Genomic DNA, 18,535 nt, shown 5'->3' on the forward strand with positions numbered 1-18,535 from the left:
TAGATAGATAGATAGATAGATAGATAGATAGATAATTTATGATAGATAGATAGATAGATAGATAGATAGATAGATAGATAGATAGATAGATAGATAGATATGATAGATAGATAGATAGATAGATAGATAGATAGATAGATAGATAGATAGATAGATAGATAGATAGATAATTTATGATAGATAGATAGATAGATAGATAGATAGATAGATAGATAAATAGATAGATAATTTATGATAGATATGATAGATAGATAGATAGATAGATAGATATGATAGATAGATAGATAGATAGATAGATAGATAGATAGATAGATAGATAGATAGATAGATAGATAATTTATGATAGATAGATAGATAGATAGATAGATAGATAGATAGATAGATATGATAGATAGATAGATAGATAGATAGATAGATAGATAGATAGATAATTTATGATAGATAGATAGATAGATAGATAGATAGATAGATAGATAGATAGTTTATGATAGATAGATAATTTATGATAGATAGATAGATAGATAGATAGATAGATAGATAATTTATGATAGATAGATAGATAGATAGATAGATAGTTTATGATAGATAGATAATTTATGATAGATAGATAGATAGATAGATAGATAGATAATTTATGATAGATAGATAGATAGATATGATAGATAGATAGATAGATAGATAGATAGATAGATAGATAGATAGATAGATAGATAATTTATGATAGATAGATAGATAGATAGATAGATAGATAGATAGATAGATATGATAGATAGATAGATAGATAGATAGATAGATAGATAATTTATGATAGATATGATAGATAGATAGATAGATAATTTATGATAGATATGATAGATAGATAGATAGATAGATAGATAGATAGATAGATAATTTATGATAGATATGATAGATAGATAGATAGATAGATAGATAGATAGATAGATAGATAGATCATTTATGATAGATAACGGGATGTATTTCCCAATGAGGTGGTGAATTCAGCGCCATATTTCCGTTTGTTCTTCCATGGAACATTCGGTCAGATAGAAGAGTCCGGGGACAGATGACGTCTTAGGAGCAGCATGGTTGGTATTTAACCCCTTCTCTGCTGCCTCAGAGACGTACACATTCCTGCTTTTTGGCTCTTTGGTCCCTTCCTCTGGTCAGGACAGTGAGGGGTTAATGCGGTCACAAGCCCTTCCACTAAATATAGTTATTGATTGTCGGCGGATGAGTCAGCCCCCCCATGCCAAGCGGGGATTTATCAAATGCTTTACAAGGGATTAAAAAGGGAGAACAAAGACATGGGAGGACCATATGGCGGGGACCCCGGCTCATGGAACAGCTGGATAATTAAATAAATGGGCCCGGCACCTGTATGGTCCCTATGGGGACCCACTTTGCCGGCAGAGAGCATGTGTATGAGGGGGGTGGGGGGAATTTTAATATTTCTATGTGGGATAGAAATAGTACACGATGGCGGCGCAGTAAGAGAAAGCGACAGACATGGATACAGATGGGATCTGGGGGAGGCGGAAGTCTATTTTGGGAAAAAAAAAACTCTGTCTTCTAACCGTGCCTGGTGGTGGAATCTGTCTCTTCACTTTCCCTGCAAGGAATCTGCCAGTGCCAAGAACTGCGTCTGTCTTCTCTATATTTACATTTGTAACTAATTTGGGATCCCTCAGATCGAAGCAGCGGGGGGGCCGTGAAAACCGGAATAGCCGGTCCAAAGGTACAGGTCCCAGCATGCACTGCGGCCTCAAATCCACAAATTTAAGCCTGTATTATTATTATTATTATTATTATACAGTATTTATATAGCGGCAAAAAGTTTGCTCAGCGCTGTACATTGTGGTGGGGGACAGAACATGAGACAATACAGTAACAATACAATACACGAGGGGTTTGAGGGCCCTGCTCCGAGGAGCTTACAGTCTAGGAGGGAGGGGATAGTGGTACAGGAGAAAATGGCTGTGGGGGATGGAGTGGTGGGAGGAGTGGAGGAGATTGGCTGTTAGGTGAGGGTGGGGTAGGCTTCCCTGAAGAGATGGGTTTTAAGGGTGCGCCTAAAGGTGAGGAGGGTAGGTGACAGTCTGATGGATTGGGGTAGTGAGTTCCAGAGGATGGGGGAAGTCCTGGAGAAGTCCTGGAGTCGGACATGGGAGGTGGAGACTAGGGAGCTAGAAAGTAGGAGGTCTTGTGAGGAGCGAAGAGTACGGGTTGGGTGGTATTTGGATATCAGGTCAGTGATGTAGTTTGGGGCAGCATTATGAATGGCTTTGTATGTCAGTGTTAGTAGTTTGAATTTTATGCGTTGGGCAATTGGAAGCCAGTGGAGGGAATGACAGAGGGGGGTGGCAGAAGTGGAGCGGTTGGTAAGGTGCAGGGGCGGACTGACAACTCATGGGGCCCCCGGGCAATAGGGGATCATGGGGCCCCTGTGTCCTTGCCCAAACTCAAAAAAGCCTATGAAAAAGGTATCAGGGGCATCTCATGGGGCCCCCTACTGACCCCGGGCCCTCGGGCAGTGCCCGAGTTTCCAAATGGTCAGTCCGCCCTTGGTAAGGTGGATGAGTCTGGCCGCTGAGTTCAGGATAGATTGAAGCGGAGATAGCCTGTGATGAGGTAGGCCGGTGAGGAGGGAGTTGCAGTAGTCCAGACATGAGATAATAAGGGAGTGAATGAGTTGTTTAGTAGTGTCTGGGGTTAGGAACGAACATATTTTAGAGATGTTGCGGAGGTGGAGCCTGCATGACTTTGACAATGATTGGACATGGGGTTGGAAAGAAAGGTTTGAGTCCAAGGTGTCACCTAGGACTTTGGCTTGCAGGGTGGGACTGATGGTGGCGTTGTTGGTTGTGATGGAGAGGTCGGGGGGGGGGGGGCGTGGGCTGGGGGGAAAACTAGGAGCTCGGTTTTGGAAAGGTTTAATTTGAGGAAGTGGAGCGACATCCAGTCTGATATGTCGTTCAGTAGGCAGGTGATTCGGGCGTAGACTGAAGGGGTGAGGCGAGGGGTAGAGGGGTAGATTTGCATGTCATCGGTGTAGAGATGGTAGTTGAAGCCGTGGGAGTGTATCAGTTGGCCAAGGGAGGAGGTGTAGATGGAGAAGAGAAGGGGCCCGAGGACAGAGCCTTGGGGGACCCCAACCCATGATTACTCTGCTAAGGCGGTATTAAACTCAAAAGCAAACATTTTTTTATATGGCAGCTTAGCAATTTTTAGGTATAATGGCTGCAGTAACTTTCTTTTTGAGGCTTCCTTTCTTTAATTTTCACCTGGTTATCCAGTCAGTTGTTTTTCAAAAGAACAAGCTGTCCAGCAGATGTAGAAGTTAGAGCATTGAGACAAACCATTTGCCACTGACAAGGGTGCTTACAGTGATCGGCTTTAATTTATTTAAATATAACCTTTGATGGGTGTGATAGAGCGCCCCCACTCTGGATGTTGGAGGACAGGAGGAACAGCAGACAGATGCATTGTCAGCAGGCCCGTGGATAAGGGGGTACCACCAGTCCTCCTGTACGGGGCCCAGGCTAGCAGGGGGGCCCAGGCAGCTGGGTGAGTCTGGTGTGGGCAGGGAGGGTGATCGACATGGCATGGGGCAATTACTGGAACTGATCTCCTCTATGGCTCTCTCTGCAGCAGCTGCCAGCAGGAGGAAGAGGAGAAAAAGCCGGCTTTCAGCTGCTACAGAAGAGAGCCATACAGGGGATTGGTTCCAGTAATTGTCCCATGCCGTGTCGATCACTCTCCCTGCCCACACCAGACTCACCCAGCTGCCTGGGCCCCCCTGCTAGCCTGGGCCCCGTACAGGAGGACTGGTGGTACCCCCTTATCAACGGGCCTGCTGACAATACATCTGTCTGCTGTTCCTCCTGTCCTCCTTCATCCAGAGTGGGGGCGCTCTAATACAGGGGGTGTGTTATTGGCCAGATCACCAGGTGAAAACAGAGGGAAAAAGCTTAAGGGCTGGTTTACACCATAGAAACGCAGTCCAAATGCGTTGCGGATGCGTTTCCCCAAGCAGATTTTTGTTCATTTTGGTGCATTTTTGATGCTTTTCGGTTCATTTTTCCCCTCTCTTTTTCTGCAATTTAAATAGGGACAGGTGTGTTTTTGGTGCGTTCCGGTGCGTATTTGATGATTTTACCGCGTTCCAGTACAGTTCTGTGCAGGAAAAATGCAGCCTGTTCTACTTTTTTTTTTCTGCAACCGGAACGCACTGGAACTGCAAACACTGATGTGGACTATGACATGGACAGCCATATAACCTACTCTCTGTGCATTTTGGATACATAAAAAAAGCAACTGAAACGCATGGAGTGTGAACTGGCCCTAAAAAAAGAAAGCGAATGCAGCCACCACATCTCATGGCTGATGAGCTGCAATATATTACGTTTTTGGTTTTGGGTTTAACTAGTTTAGGACTAGTTGGGTTTATTCCAAAATGTCATTTAAATTCTTTGGTTCCTTTAATATGGGAGGTGGAGGCGGAGTTCCTGATCATGTGCCCACTGTGATTGGCTGTTGCAGTGGTCACATGCACCACAAGCTCTCAGTCGTAAAGTGGTGAGCGGAAGCTATCAGCAATAGCTTGTTAACCTCCCTGGAGGTATTCCCGAGTGTAGCTCGGGGTAAAGTTTCAGCACCAAAAGCGGTAACCCCGAGCTACACTCGGGAATACCTTGCAGTGCTGGTCCAGGATTCGTGGGGAAATTCATCATCAGACACTGAAAACAATTTTGCGACTTTGGCGCTATATTTCAAATTTCAGTGTTTTTGGTTTGATTATATTATTGAATTAAATTTATTATTATTATATTATTATTTTTTATGATTATTTATTAAATTATAATTTATGATTTTGTGTTTCAAATTTTATCATATCCGGAATGTTTACTAGACTCTTGTTCAGACAGATTTCAGTGAGTTATTCCTAAAAATTACAGCCTACAATAAAAAAACTACATCTTTCCATGCAAAAAAATGTACCGCTTTGAGCACAGAAATATGGACATAATCAGACTGCTAGGGAGGTTAATGTGGACAGTGAATGCGTTCTCAGCATAGAATAATGGAGTCGGCTGATTCATGCATGCTCACAGCCAGCATTAAGGCCCACCCGCCGGGCTCATACACATGTGCGTTACGCCAGCGGGAAGCCATTAAAGTGATCTTGTCTCCAGTCTGAAAAAAAATAAATAAAACACAGCTAAAACAAAATGCATTTATTTTACTGAATAGACTATCCAATTGGTAAAACCCATTTCAAGGATTTTTGAATTTTTTTGCGTTATTTTTTTATTTTATTTTTTAAATATCTTTTTATAAATTTTTTGTAAACAAAAAACATATGTATTAGAACATAAAACATAGAACATTGGTTCACATGTGTCCTACCTTCGCAGGGGTGGAGAAAATCAATCACACATCCAAAAATTACAACAAGGCTGCATTGAAAGAAACTCCGAGACGCCCACATGGTTGTGGTTACCAACTGAGATGTCTTCTTTTTTTTTTGTGTTTTTTTTTCTTTTTGCTCTCTGTTCCACTGGGGAGATTTCCCTTCCTATCGTAGAAACAGGAAATGAGTAAATCTCTCCAAAGTGATGAGAAATGAAGCATTAGAAATTGTTTTCTGTGTCCTTATGGTGACCGGTGTTGTACAATGCTACTGCACATAGTAGCTTCAATCTGAATTAGTGGTGCACCAAAATGAAAATTCTTGGACCGAAACTGAAAATTCAGGATGCACTTGGCTGAAAATCGAAACTGAAATAGACAGTTTTTAAAAAAATAATTTTTTTTTTATATATATAATTGTATTATATTCAAATTTTAAATTAATATCATGAATTTAAATGAATATGAATTTATTTTCAGCATCTTCCGCCAAATAGGCTGCTTGCACACTGAGCAGTGTTTGCAGAACTTTTGCGTAAAAAAAAAAAGGCAGAAGAAAAGCTCAAGAAAAAAGAATCCATTTAAATTCAATGTATGTCTTCACCAGGGGCGGACTGACCATTTAGAAACTCGGGCACTGCCCGAGGGCCTGGGGTCAGTAGGGGGCCCCATGAGATGCCCCTGGTACCTTTTTCATAGGCTTTTTTGAGTTTGGGCAAGGACACAGGGGCCCCATGATCCCCTGTTGCCCGGGGGCCCCATGAGTTGTCAGTCCGCCCCTGGTCTTCACACAGGTCTGTTGCACTTCCTTTGCGGTGTTAAAATACCTGCTTGTTGCATTTTTGGTGCATAATTATAATTATAATTGGCGATTTAAAAAAAAAAAAAAGCACCAAAAATGCACCTCCCCATTGAGACCTGGTACACACCAATGCTTTTTTAGGGCTATTGACAGCATTCTATACAGCAAATACCTGTAAAAAATAAAAGTATGTTAATGTGTAAAAAGGCTTATAGCCCGACAGAAGCTCCAACTATTCCCCGCTCTATTTGAAGCTTTGAAAAATATGTTTTGTGCTGGAGTTGGTAATATATCATTCATTATCATTAGATAAAACTTGCTGAAAGTGCTCCTAAACCCAGGACACCGCATTTACTATATCCGGTCTCCCCAGACCCTGCATTTACTATATCCGGTCTCCCCAGACCCTGCATTTACTATATCCGGTCTCCCCAGACCCTGCATTTACTATATCCGGTCTCCCCAGACCCTGCATTCACTATATCCACTCTCCCCAGACCCCGCATTCACTATATCTGGTCTCCCCGGACCCTGCATTCACTATATCTGGTCTCCCCGGACCCTGCATTCACTATATCCGGTCTCCCCGGACCCTGCATTCACTATATCCACTCTCCTCGGACCCTGCATTCACTATATCTGGTCTCCTTGAACCCTGCATTCACTATATCTGGTCTCCCCGGACCCTGCATTCACTATATCTGGTCTCCCCGGACCCTGCATTCACTATATCTGGTCTCCCCGGACCCTGCATTCACTATATCCGCTCTCCCCGGACCCTGCATTCACTATATCTGCTCTCCCCGGACCCTGCATTCACTATATCTGGTCTCCCCGGACCCTGCATTCACTATATCCGCTCTCCCCGGACCCTGCATTCACTATATCTGGTCTCCCCGGACCCTGCATTCACTATATCCGCTCTCCCCGGACCCTGCATTCACTATATCCGGTCTCCCAGGTCCCTGCATTCACTATATCCGGTCTCCCCGGACCCTGCATTCACTATATCTGGTCTCCCCGGACCCTGCATTCACTATATCTGGTCTCCCAGGACCCTGCATTCACTATATCTGGTCTCCCCGGACCCTGCATTCACTATATCCACTCTCCCCGGACCCTGCATTCACTATATCTGGTCTCCCAGGTCCCTGCATTCACTATATCCAGTCTCCCACAGTACATAGAACATGGAAATGCAATTATTTTAGTAAATATAAACTGCTAAATACCTTTTCTCATCAGCAGTTAGAGCAGTCTTGTGACTTCTATCAGTGTTCAGCACAGCACTGGTTAAAGCTTGTAGAAGTAGTTTTTATTCTCCCCTATGAGGCTGCATGACCCCCGACCTCTGTCTGGAGCGTACTGATTGGCCCTGTGCACTCTCTCAAGAAAAAAAAAACCTCTCTAGCAATACACACTAAACAAAGCATGTGCAGAGTGACTCCTAGAGCTCAGTGCCCAGTAGAGCACTGTTTAAAGCTTGTAGGAGGAGTTTTCTTTCTCCTCTGACTGTCCTATGAGGCTGCAGGACCTCTGACCCTCTGTCTGGACAGCATTGATTGGGAGACCAGATATAGTGAATGCAGGGCCCTTGGAGACCAGATATAGTGAATGCAGGATCCGGGGAGACCAGATATAGTGAATGCAGGGTCCGGGGAGACCGGATATAGTGAATGCAGGGTCCAGGGAGACCAGATATAGTGAATGCAGGGTCCTGGGAGACCAGATATAGTGAATGCAGGATCCAGGGAGACCAGATATAGTGAATACAGGGTCCTGGGAGACCAGATATAGTGAATGCATGGTCCGGGGAGACCGGATATAGTGAATGCAGGGTCCGGGGAGACCGGATATAGTGAATGCAGGGTCCGGGGAGACCAGATATAGTGAATGCAGGATCCAGGGAGACCAGATATAGTGAATGCAGGGTCCTGGGAGACCAGATATAGTGAATGCATGGTCCGGGGAGACCGGATATAGTGAATGCAGGGTCCGGGGAGACCGGATATATAGTGAATGCAGGGTCCGGGGAGACCGGATATAGTGAATGCAGGATCCGGGGAGTCCGGATATAGTGAATGCAGGGTCCGGGGAGACCGGATGTAGTGAATGCAGGGTCCTGGGAGACCAGATATAGTGGATGCAGGGTCCTGGGAGACCGGATATAGTGAATGCAGGGTCCGGGGGGACCGGATATAGTGAATGCAGGGTCCGGGGAGAGCGGATATAGTGAATGCAGGGTTCAGGGAGACCGGATATAGTGAATGCAGGGTTCAGGGAGACCGGATATAGTGAATGCAGGGTCCGGGGACACCGGATATAGTGAATGCAGGGTCCAGGGAGAGAGGATATAGTGAATGCAGGGTCTTGGGAGACCAGATATAGTGTATGCAGGGTCCTAAGAGAGACCAGATATAGTGAATGCAGGGTCTGGGGGGACCAGATATAGTGAATGCAGGGTCTGGGGGGACCGGATATAGTGAATGCAGGGGCCGGGGAGAGCGGATATAGTGAATGCAGGCTTCAGGGAGACCAGATATAGTGAATGCAAGGTTTGGGGAGACCAGATATAGTGAAGGCAGGGGCGGGGAGACCAGATATAGTGAATGCAGGGTCCGGGGAGACCGGATATAGTGAATGCAGGGTCCAGGGTTTAGTAACACTTTAAAGTTCCCCTTTAGAATTCTATGCCGATGTAAAAATAACAGATAATTGTATATTTTTAACACGTTTTTCTTATCTTCAGGTTTATTGGAAAGCAGCACAAGGCTGAAGCCACATGAAGCCCAGAGTTACAGGAAGAAGGCATTATGGGTATCCTGGCTGTCCATCATTGTCACGCTGGTCCTGGCAGTAGCAGCTTTCAGTGAGTATAACAAATCCTCCTACCTGTGCTGTATGGTGAAAAGAATTCATTGTACATCAGGATGATAGGTGATATAGATCTTATTTCAGTGTGATAACTGGAGTGCTTCTGGCGCTTCTCATAAACAGGTCTCTAATCTGTACTCAGGAGGCCATTTTCCTGGGACTCCCACCCTATACCCACTGCAAGGGTTCAATACTCATTCTGTCTAGGGGTAGAGGAGAAAGCAGCTATATTTACCTAATGTATTCCTCAGGTTCCCTCTGCACTGTACCATTAATTCCCCCAAACCACTTCCATTTGCAGCTCCATCACAGGTCACAGGTACTCTGATATCATCATCTACAATGAAGTACCGGCAGTCCTGCATTGTGTTTGAGGACATGGAAGGCCCACCCTACCAAAGCCCAACCGTATTTCATAAATCTGACTGTAATGAAGTTACATTCATTGATTACACTGATGTATAAGGAAATAACAATCATTGAGACACCTAACACGCCCATATTTCGAGGACCAGATTGCTAATTGAATTTCCTAAGCAACACACAGCATATCACCAATGTATATCATATTTGGCCTCTAATGAAATGATATGTTGACTGTCAAATTGCAAAGTCTGGCCAGATGGAAAAACGTATACATTTAAACAATGTGTCGGTATTTCAGTGCCAATTGGCATTAAGGGTGTGTCTGACAAACATCCTAAAATACTCTCCAGGCCCCAGACTCTTTGATTGGTTGTGTTATCTCTATAAATGCCTTATTAATGGACCAGTAAAGATGGCTGCATTTTCTGTTCTTGCTTAGCATCAAAAAAAGGAGGTGATAAGGGTCATTTATGAGAGCCGTTGACTCTGGTATATCAGAATAGACTGCGCAGAACCAAAGACCAGGCAAACTTTGCTCTTCATTTTTTCTCCTGTGTATTTTACTGCTGTTTATTTTCTGTTTTAAATATTCCAGTAAATATTTTTTGCACCAGTTTCTCTCTTTTTACTTTTTCTTTAAAGCATTCTTTATAAATTATTTAGCGGAATCTCTAAATGCTCTAACCAAACATTAAAGAACTTTTTGCATCTTTGAGGAAAGCTACCATATTGTAAATTCGGTTAATTTCCTGTGTGGGAATGGCAGCGAGTGATACAGACATTTCTTTTTAAGTCCTCATGCACACTGGACGTTTTTACAGCGGCTGTTTTTGGCTTTTGGCATTTTTTTCTACAGCTAGTATACTCCCCATCCTATGTGTCCATGCAAATATAGGCTTTAATCAGCAATTTTTGGCAGGGTGTTTTCTGGCTGAAAAACCAGCCAGAATGAGTGGGTTTCTAGAGGGGTTTTTTATCTGTAAAAATGTTCTAACGCTTTAAAACGTGGAAAAACGTGGTAAAACGCAGAAAACTGGCATTTTTGAGCTTTTATTTTGGCAAAAGTTTTATTTTTTTGTGTGTAACAAATGCTAAAAAAGCAAAAAACCATGGATAAACACTAATGCAAAAATGCTGAAAAACTTGCCTTTTTAATGCGGCTCTACACAGCTAATGCTGCCAGCGTTCTAAAAAAATGCCCAGTGTGCATGGAGCTTAAAGGTCAGCATTACTACAGCAGAAATAAATTGTGTGAGCTTCTGTTAAAACAGGTGGGGGCAGATACTGTTGTGTATGTGATGAGATTTAATGTGCCCCAGTGATGATCTGTGTCCATCTGCTGATACAAGGCCTGTTGTCCTGCATACTGGAAAACCTCTGGGCAGGGTGAGGCTGAGTGTGAAATATGTCACAATAAATCAAAAGACCAGTCACCTGCAAAAGAAAATATTCTAGTCTCACTCCTCTGTCAACTCCTGATTCCTATCTCCCCTCTGATCCAGAGCTGGAGTTTTCATCAGACTCTTCACTTCTGGAATTGTCAGAAGCCTGTGTCCCCAGCCGATGCTGGTACCTTCTTCCAGCCCCCATGTCACTGCTGCGGGGGGCTGTTGTCTGCATGAGCAAATCACAGCTGCACTGTAATGGAAACCTCTTTCTGTAAAATCTGGCCTTTGCTGCCATTTTCATTTTCAATTGCTAAATGCCCTCAAATGCCTCAATATTCTAAGTCAGTGGTCTTCAAACTGCGGTCCGGGGGTCAAATGCGGCACTTTGCTTGCTTTTATCCAGCCCTCAGGGCATTATTCCTCTTACTGCTAGCAACAGTGTGACATAGTTCCTACCACTAATACAGGCAATGGGGCACCATTCTTCCCATTGACACCAATGATAGGGCACTATTCTTCCCATTGACACCAATGATAGGGCACTATTCTTCCCATTGACACCAATGATAGGGCACTATTCTTCCCATTGACACCAATGATAGGGCACTATTCTTCCCATTGACACCAATGATAGGGCACTATTCTTCCCATTGACACCTATGATGGGGCACTATTCTTCCCATTGACACCAATGATGGGGCACTATTCTTCCCATTGACACCAATGATAGGGTACTATTCCTCCCTATTCCTCTCACTGATACCAATAGTGGGCCACTATTCCTCCCGTTGACATCAATGATAGGGCACTAATCCTTCCACTGATACTAATGATGGGGCACTATTCCTCCCATTGATACCAATGATGGGGCACTATTCCTCCCATTGACACCAATGATAGGGTACTATTCCTCCCACTGATACCAATAATGGGCCACTATTCCTCCCGTTGACACCAATGATAGAGCACTATTCTTCCCATTGACACCAATGATAGAGCACTATTCTTCCCATTGACGCCAATGATAGGGCACTAATCCTTCCACTCATACCAATGATGGGGCACTATTCCTCCCATTGACACCAATGATGGGGCACTATTCCTCCCACTGACACCAATAATGGAACCTAAAAGTATTTTCTAAATGCAAGCAATGTAAATGCCTGTAGTGCACTTGGTTTCAGCCTCTTGCAATCCCTGTACAGCAGAGCTCAGACTGGAGGAGGTAACAGTGGCACAAGAAGCCAATCACTTGTTTTGCAGTGATCATGTGCTAACAAGGAACATGCTGATGGGTGGTGAGAACAGAGTGACAAAGAGAAGAGCTTGTTAGTCTGCAGCTTCTCCTTTCACTGTCCAGTCACTGGCTGGGGGAGGGACAATAATGCATGTGCTACTTAGCCCTGGCTTACATCAGTGTGGCCTTGAAATTGCGCTACTTCAGCGAGATTTCACAGCTGCCGATCAGTATGATTTTGATGCGTGATTTCATTGCAGTTTGTGACTTCATTTAACAGAAGGCAATGCAAGTCGCAATCAAAATGGCAGAAAAGTAGCACAGCATCCTTATTCAAAGTCGCTGCGACCTGAGCCACAACAATTTGAACGGTTCCATTGCCGTATATACAGTAGGGTGTGACTTGTCATGTGATTTTGAACTGTCAAATCACATTGGTGTGAACCAGAACTTAAAGTTGAACTCCAGGCTAAACAAATATTTTCTGAATATAAGATTCATGTGTCTTCTTCCTTGAATCTTGGTGTGATTTGTATATTTTTTTCCAGATCTGTGCAGTAATCCAGTGTGAGACGTTACCTCTGTGCAGGAGCTTCCTGTAATAAAGACCGCTCACTGCTGCTCCCTCCTTGTGCAGAGTGACTGGTCTTGACTCCACCCTCTCCTGTAGGTTTCTGTAGTGGGTGGCGCCTGCTGGGTTCCTCCCACAGCTCTGCTCTCTGCACAGGGCATGTGCAGCATAGTGGGGATATCACTGCTATATTATTAAAGGTAATATCTGGGTTTGCAAAGGCATTCAGTGCACCCGAGGTGGATTTATATCCTTTGTGGCTATGGAGGAATATAGTTACGAAGGTACCATTCTCCTAGCGGGAACTAGATAGTTTTTTTTTCAGATAGGAAGGCTGAATAGCAGCCTGGGCTAGGACAGAGGATTATTTCAGGTCAGGACTGGGAGGCTCCGCAGGTCAGTTCCTTGACACCTTCCGATGCTCTAGAGATCTTGGAGAAGATTCTTGAAGCAGTGGGCGGGGGACTGCCCTGCACACTTGGAGAACCTTGACCAATCCCCAAGCAGGGAGGCATGGGGCAAGGGCAGCCTACAAATGTGGTGGAGCCTGCTCAGCAGCAGGAGAGTTTGGGTGGAAGGTGAAGTGAGAGGCTGGAGAGCAGGAGCCTGGGAGGGGGCCCAGATGGGAAGGGACTCACCTACAGGCAGAGGAACTGGAAAGGAGAAAAGCTCAGGACCTCATTGGCCCCCAGAGCGAGGACCATCTGTGTAGCAGGGAAGGAGCGGCCCATCAAAAGGCTTGAGAGCAGCCACCGACCCATCAGCTCGAAGACAGAGGACTGAGTGAGTAAACCTACACCCCCTGGGCCAGTGAGGGGAAGGATCATTCTAGTGGGAAAATGGATTAGCTTGCTACATGGGACTGTCATATATTTAACGTGACAGGCACTGGATCCCTTGCCCAGGGATTCCTTCAGACAGCTGGATAGAGGAGTATCTGGGGTCTGGGGTGGTACACTAGAAGATGCTGGCTATGTCAGGGATCTCCTCGATCCCCGCCGCGATGGGCTCGGCGCAGGCGCACTGCTCCACCCAGCGCACGGGCACTAGGTCCGGGCCGGCCGCGGCGTTCGAGTTCGCGCATGCGCAGTAGAAGCCGCGGCCGCCCGCTGGGCACCAATGGCAGCGCAGGGCGGGATATTTAAAGGTCCCTGAGCTGTCATTTCGTTGCCTTCTGGTCTTACCTGCTTCCTGTGTTCCTGTACCTGTGCCTAGTAAGTTATTGACCCGGATTGCCTTTGACCTTGCTGATTTCTCCTGCCCAGACCCTTGCTTGCCTGACCTCTCTCCCTGGATGCCCCTTATTAGATCTGACCTCCTGCTGCTGACCTGGCGTGTGACCCGACGATTCTCTGCCTGCTCCCTTGTACCTTACCGTCCTCTACAATACCGACTCGGCCTGTCTGACTACGCACTTGCTCAGCCATCCATCCATCCATCCCATCGGGGTCACCCGACCTCCTCACATCTGGCTCTCCCTGGTTGGAGCCCCTGGCGAACACCACTACCACTGACAGGTGTGCTCAGCAGAGGCGACCTGGTCTCGGGGTACTACAAGTCCATCCCCACCATCAGGGGCCCTGGTGAACAAGTACCCTGGGGCTTAGACTCCGCGCTCTGGGCACGCCTGACCAGTGGAGTGCTAGTGGTGCCGCTCGGCGGTCCCTCACAGTACCAGAAGGCCATGACTGAGCCTCGAGGAGGACTCTCCCCGTTGGACGAGGTTTGCAGGCACCTGGCTACCCTGACGCAAGCTGTAAACACATTACAGGACAGATGTCTGCAGATCGAGAATCGGTTTCAGGCCTGCACCATCTCTGTTCCTGTTTCACAGGCCCCGGCTCCTGCACCACCGGTCGCAGCAGTCCATGAGCCGGCTCCTGGGCCTCCCACATCACTCCCTATGGCGGAACCCCGAGTACCCTTACCCGAGCGCTTCCATGGGGATCGCACATGCTTTCGGTCATTCCGTGACTCCTGTCTGCTCTATTTTGAACTGCAGCCACGGACCTTTTTGACGGAATCAGTGAAAGTGGGGTTTGTTGTCTCCCTGTTGCAGGGTGAACCCCAAGACTGGGCCCACCGACTAAGGGGAAACAATGACCCTCACCTGGTTACGGTCGACAGCTTCTTTAACGCTATGGCCATCTTATATGATGACCCACAACGGGCAGCCTCGGCCGAGGCCACATTATACGCACTCCGACAAGGTCGGCGGGCGGCTGAGGAATACGCCTCTGACTTTAGGCGCTGGATGGGTGACACTCGTTGGAACGAGTTCGCACTCTTGCACCAGTTTCGTATGGGCCTATCAGAGGCTCTGAAAGACGAGCTCGCCCGGGTGGAGGTGCCCGAGACATTAGAGGACCTGATTGCACTCACTATCAAAATTGACCGTAGACTACGGGAGCGCAGATTGGAGAGGTCTGGTCAGGGTCGCAGAAATCCCTGGGGGTCATTTCAGGGATCCAGTCAACATACTAGGCCAAGCACCCAGAACCTGCCGTTTGAAGATGCTCCCGAACCCATGCAGCTAGGCCTGGCTCGGCCTAAACTATCGCCTGAGGAACGCCAGCGCAGACGCTCCCAGAATCTGTGCCTGTACTGCGGCGAAGCTGGTCACATGGTGCGTTCCTGCCCGCAGAAACTGAGTAAGTTCACCTCATCTTCTTTATCTGTTGGCAATATGAACCCGTCCCAGTACTTAGTTGTTCCCCTCTCCTTTCAGCTTTCAGAAAGGACCGTGGAGGTGACGGCCATAGTTGATTCGGGGGCATGCAGCTGTTTTGTGGATATCAATTTTGCTCACCAGCAGGGTATTCCCCTCCGCCCAAAGGAGAAGGGGTTTCACATCTTTTTGGCTGATGGTTCCCGGATAAAGTCAGGGGTGGTTAACCAGGAGACCCCTTCCATTGTGACTTCCATTGCCGGTCAGCACCGGGAACTCCTCCGCCTGGATGCTATTGCATCACCCCTTTTCCCAGTCATTCTGGGGCTCCCTTGGTTGCGGGCCCATAACCCCCAGATTGACTGGGAGACTGGGGTTGTCTCGTTCCCTTCCCCATATTGTCGGGAACTGTGTCGAACTTCGGGCCCGGAGGTCCCCCAGGTCCTCCTGTGCTCTGAAGGGGATGACAGCCTAAAACAAGTGATCCCTGCAGCCTACCATGAGTTTCTTGATGTGTTCAGTGAACGGGGAGCAGATGCTCTACCCCCCCACCGCCCATATGACTGTCCTATTGATCTGTTGCCCGGTTCGGAAATTCCGTTCGGGCGAATTTTTCCCCTTTCTGAGCTAGAATTAGGGGCCCTGAAGGACTATATTGAGGATAGCCTCCGAAAGGGATTTATCCGTCCCTCCACTTCCCCAGCAGGTGCAGGGATCTTCTTTGTAGAAAAGAAGGACAAGACTTTGAGGCCATGCATTGACTATCGGGAGCTGAATAGGGTCACCGTTAAAAATCGTTACCCATTACCACTGGTACCTGAATTATTCCAGAGCCTAAAAACTGCAGTAGTGTTTACCAAGTTGGACTTAAGGGGAGCCTACAATTTGGTTCGCATAAGGGAGGGGGATGAGTGGAAGACGGCCTTCCGCACCCGTTTCGGCCATTTTGAGTACCTGGTCATGCCTTTCGGGTTGTGCAATGCGCCAGCCACCTTCCAACACTTTGTGAACGACATCTTTAGGGACTTCCTGGACATCTTTGTCATCGTCTACTTAGACGACATTTTAATTTTTTCATCCTCCCTGGGGGAGCACAGGGTACATGTATCAAAGGTGTTGGGGCGGTTGCGGCAGCACGGGTTGTACGCTAAAGCAGAGAAATGCTGCTTTGAACAGGCTAGCGTTACATTTCTGGGTCTGATCATCTCCACCACGGGGGTCGCAATGGACCCTCAGAAGGTCTCAGCGATCCTAGATTGGCCTGAACCCACGGACAGGAAAAGTGTCCAACGTTTTATTGGGTTCGCAAATTTTTACCGGAAGTTCATCAAGAACTTCTCGGGTCTGGTCTCCCCCATCACTCAGTTAACCAAGCTTGGGACGCAATTCAGATGGACGCCCGAGGCACAGGAAGCTTTTGAAGCACTAAAAAGGTTATTTACCTCGGCACCCATTCTGGGCCATCCCGACGCCTCCCTGCCCTACATCTTAGAAGTAGATGCATCTGAAAACGCAGTTGGCTCCATCCTTTCCCAGCGGAAGGGCGCCAAGGAATTACTCCACCCAGTAGCATTCTTTTCACGGAAACTTACCCCTGCGGAGAGGAACTACGACATTGGGGATCGCGAGCTACTGGCTATCAAAACCGCTTTAGAAGAATGGAGGTACCTGCTGGAAGGTGCCTCCCACCCCATCCTGATATTCACGGACCACAAGAACCTGGAATATCTGAGGACGGCCAAACGTCTACGCCCACGACAAGCAAGATGGGCATTGTTTTTCTCGAGGTTCCAGTTCCACATCACATACAGGCCCGGCTCGAAAAACACGAAGCCTGACGCGTTGTCACGCATGTACGAGGACACCAAGGAGATTCCAGTACCCGACACTATTCTTCCTGCAGGAAATTTCTTGGCCCTTCAGACAAACCTTCACTCCGAGATCCTGAGAGCGTCCACAGCAATGTCCACCTCCGATGGGGCCCCCCTCCAGAACAAGGAGGGACTCCTATGGAGGGAGGACCGGATTGTGGTGCCAGAGGATGCCCGAACCTTAGTCTTGGGACATTGCCATGACCATCCACTGGCAGGACATTTTGGGCCGGTCAAGACCCTGGAACTTCTCCGACGTTCCTTCTGGTGGCCGGACATGGCCAAGGATTGTAAGAACTACGTGGGCTCCTGTGCCATCTGCCAGCGGAACAAGCCTTCAAGGAATAAGGCGTGGGGCCTGCTACGTCCATTGCCCATCCCTGAACGACCCTGGCAGAAAATCTCCATGGACTTCATAGTCGAGCTTCCACCTTCACTGAACCACACAGCAATTCTCGTGGTCGTGGACCGCTTGTCCAAGATGGCCCATTTCATCCCTTTACGGAAAACCCCATCAGCAGCCGAGACGGCGCAAGTCTTCATCCGAGAGATCGTTAGACTGCATGGGGTTCCCGAAGACATCGTCTCGGACCGTGGGGTGCAGTTTACCTCGCGGTTTTGGAGGGCATTGTGCAAAGCCCTGGATATCAAGCTGTCCCTTTCCTCGGCTTTTCACCCTCAGACCAATGGCCAGACCGAAAGGACCAATCAGACCCTGGAGCAATACCTTCGATGCTACACATCATTCTCTCAGGACGACTGGGTGCCACTCCTCCCTTTGGCGGAATTCGCGTACAACAACGCTTGCCATTCAGCAACTGGACAGTCCCCGTTCTTCGCCAACTATGGGTTTCATCCTGTCTTCCTCCCGGACTTGGTCCCGGAATGCCCGATTCCAGCGACACAGGATGCACTGACCTTCTTCACCTCCAACAATAGGAAACTACAGGAATCCATCCGTCAAGCCCAAGAGGACTACAAGAGGGCTTTTAATAGGAAGCGAAGAGGGGATCTGGTGTTGCAGCCCGGAGAGAAGGTTTGGCTGGCTACGTCGAACTTGAGGTTGCTCTGCCCGTCAAAGAAGTTGGGACCTAAATTTATAGGCCCTTTTTGCATCAAACGGATGGTCAATGAGGTGGCCTATGAACTTGTTCTCCCTGAGACACTCAAGATCCACCCTGTCTTCCACGTGTCCCTGTTGAAACCAGTAGTCCCTGATGCCTTCCCAGAATGGGAATCCAGGCCCCCGGAGGCCGTAACGGTTGAAGAGGAAGAAGAATTCGAGGTGGAGGCAATCCTGAAGTGCCGACGAAGGGGGGGCCAGACCCATTTTCTCATCAAGTGGAAGG

At 47.3% G+C, this 18,535-nt stretch overlaps 1 protein-coding gene across 1 annotated transcript in view; it reads left to right on the plus strand.

The window, feature by feature from the left end:
- The window catches only part of TMEM163 (transmembrane protein 163), a 231,782-nt gene that overhangs the window by 25,166 nt on the left and 188,081 nt on the right, over positions 1–18,535 (plus strand). Inside the window, exon 2 of the mRNA XM_089683606.1 lies at positions 8,961–9,080. Coding sequence (XP_089539732.1) covers positions 8,961–9,080 — 120 coding nt within the window. The remainder of the gene's footprint in view (positions 1–8,960; positions 9,081–18,535) is intronic.

This window comes from Staurois parvus, unplaced genomic scaffold, assembly GCF_062004578.1.
Source record: "Staurois parvus isolate SC_StPar_1 unplaced genomic scaffold, SC_StPar_1.0 ptg000315l, whole genome shotgun sequence".
Classification (NCBI taxonomy): domain Eukaryota; kingdom Metazoa; phylum Chordata; class Amphibia; order Anura; family Ranidae; genus Staurois; species Staurois parvus.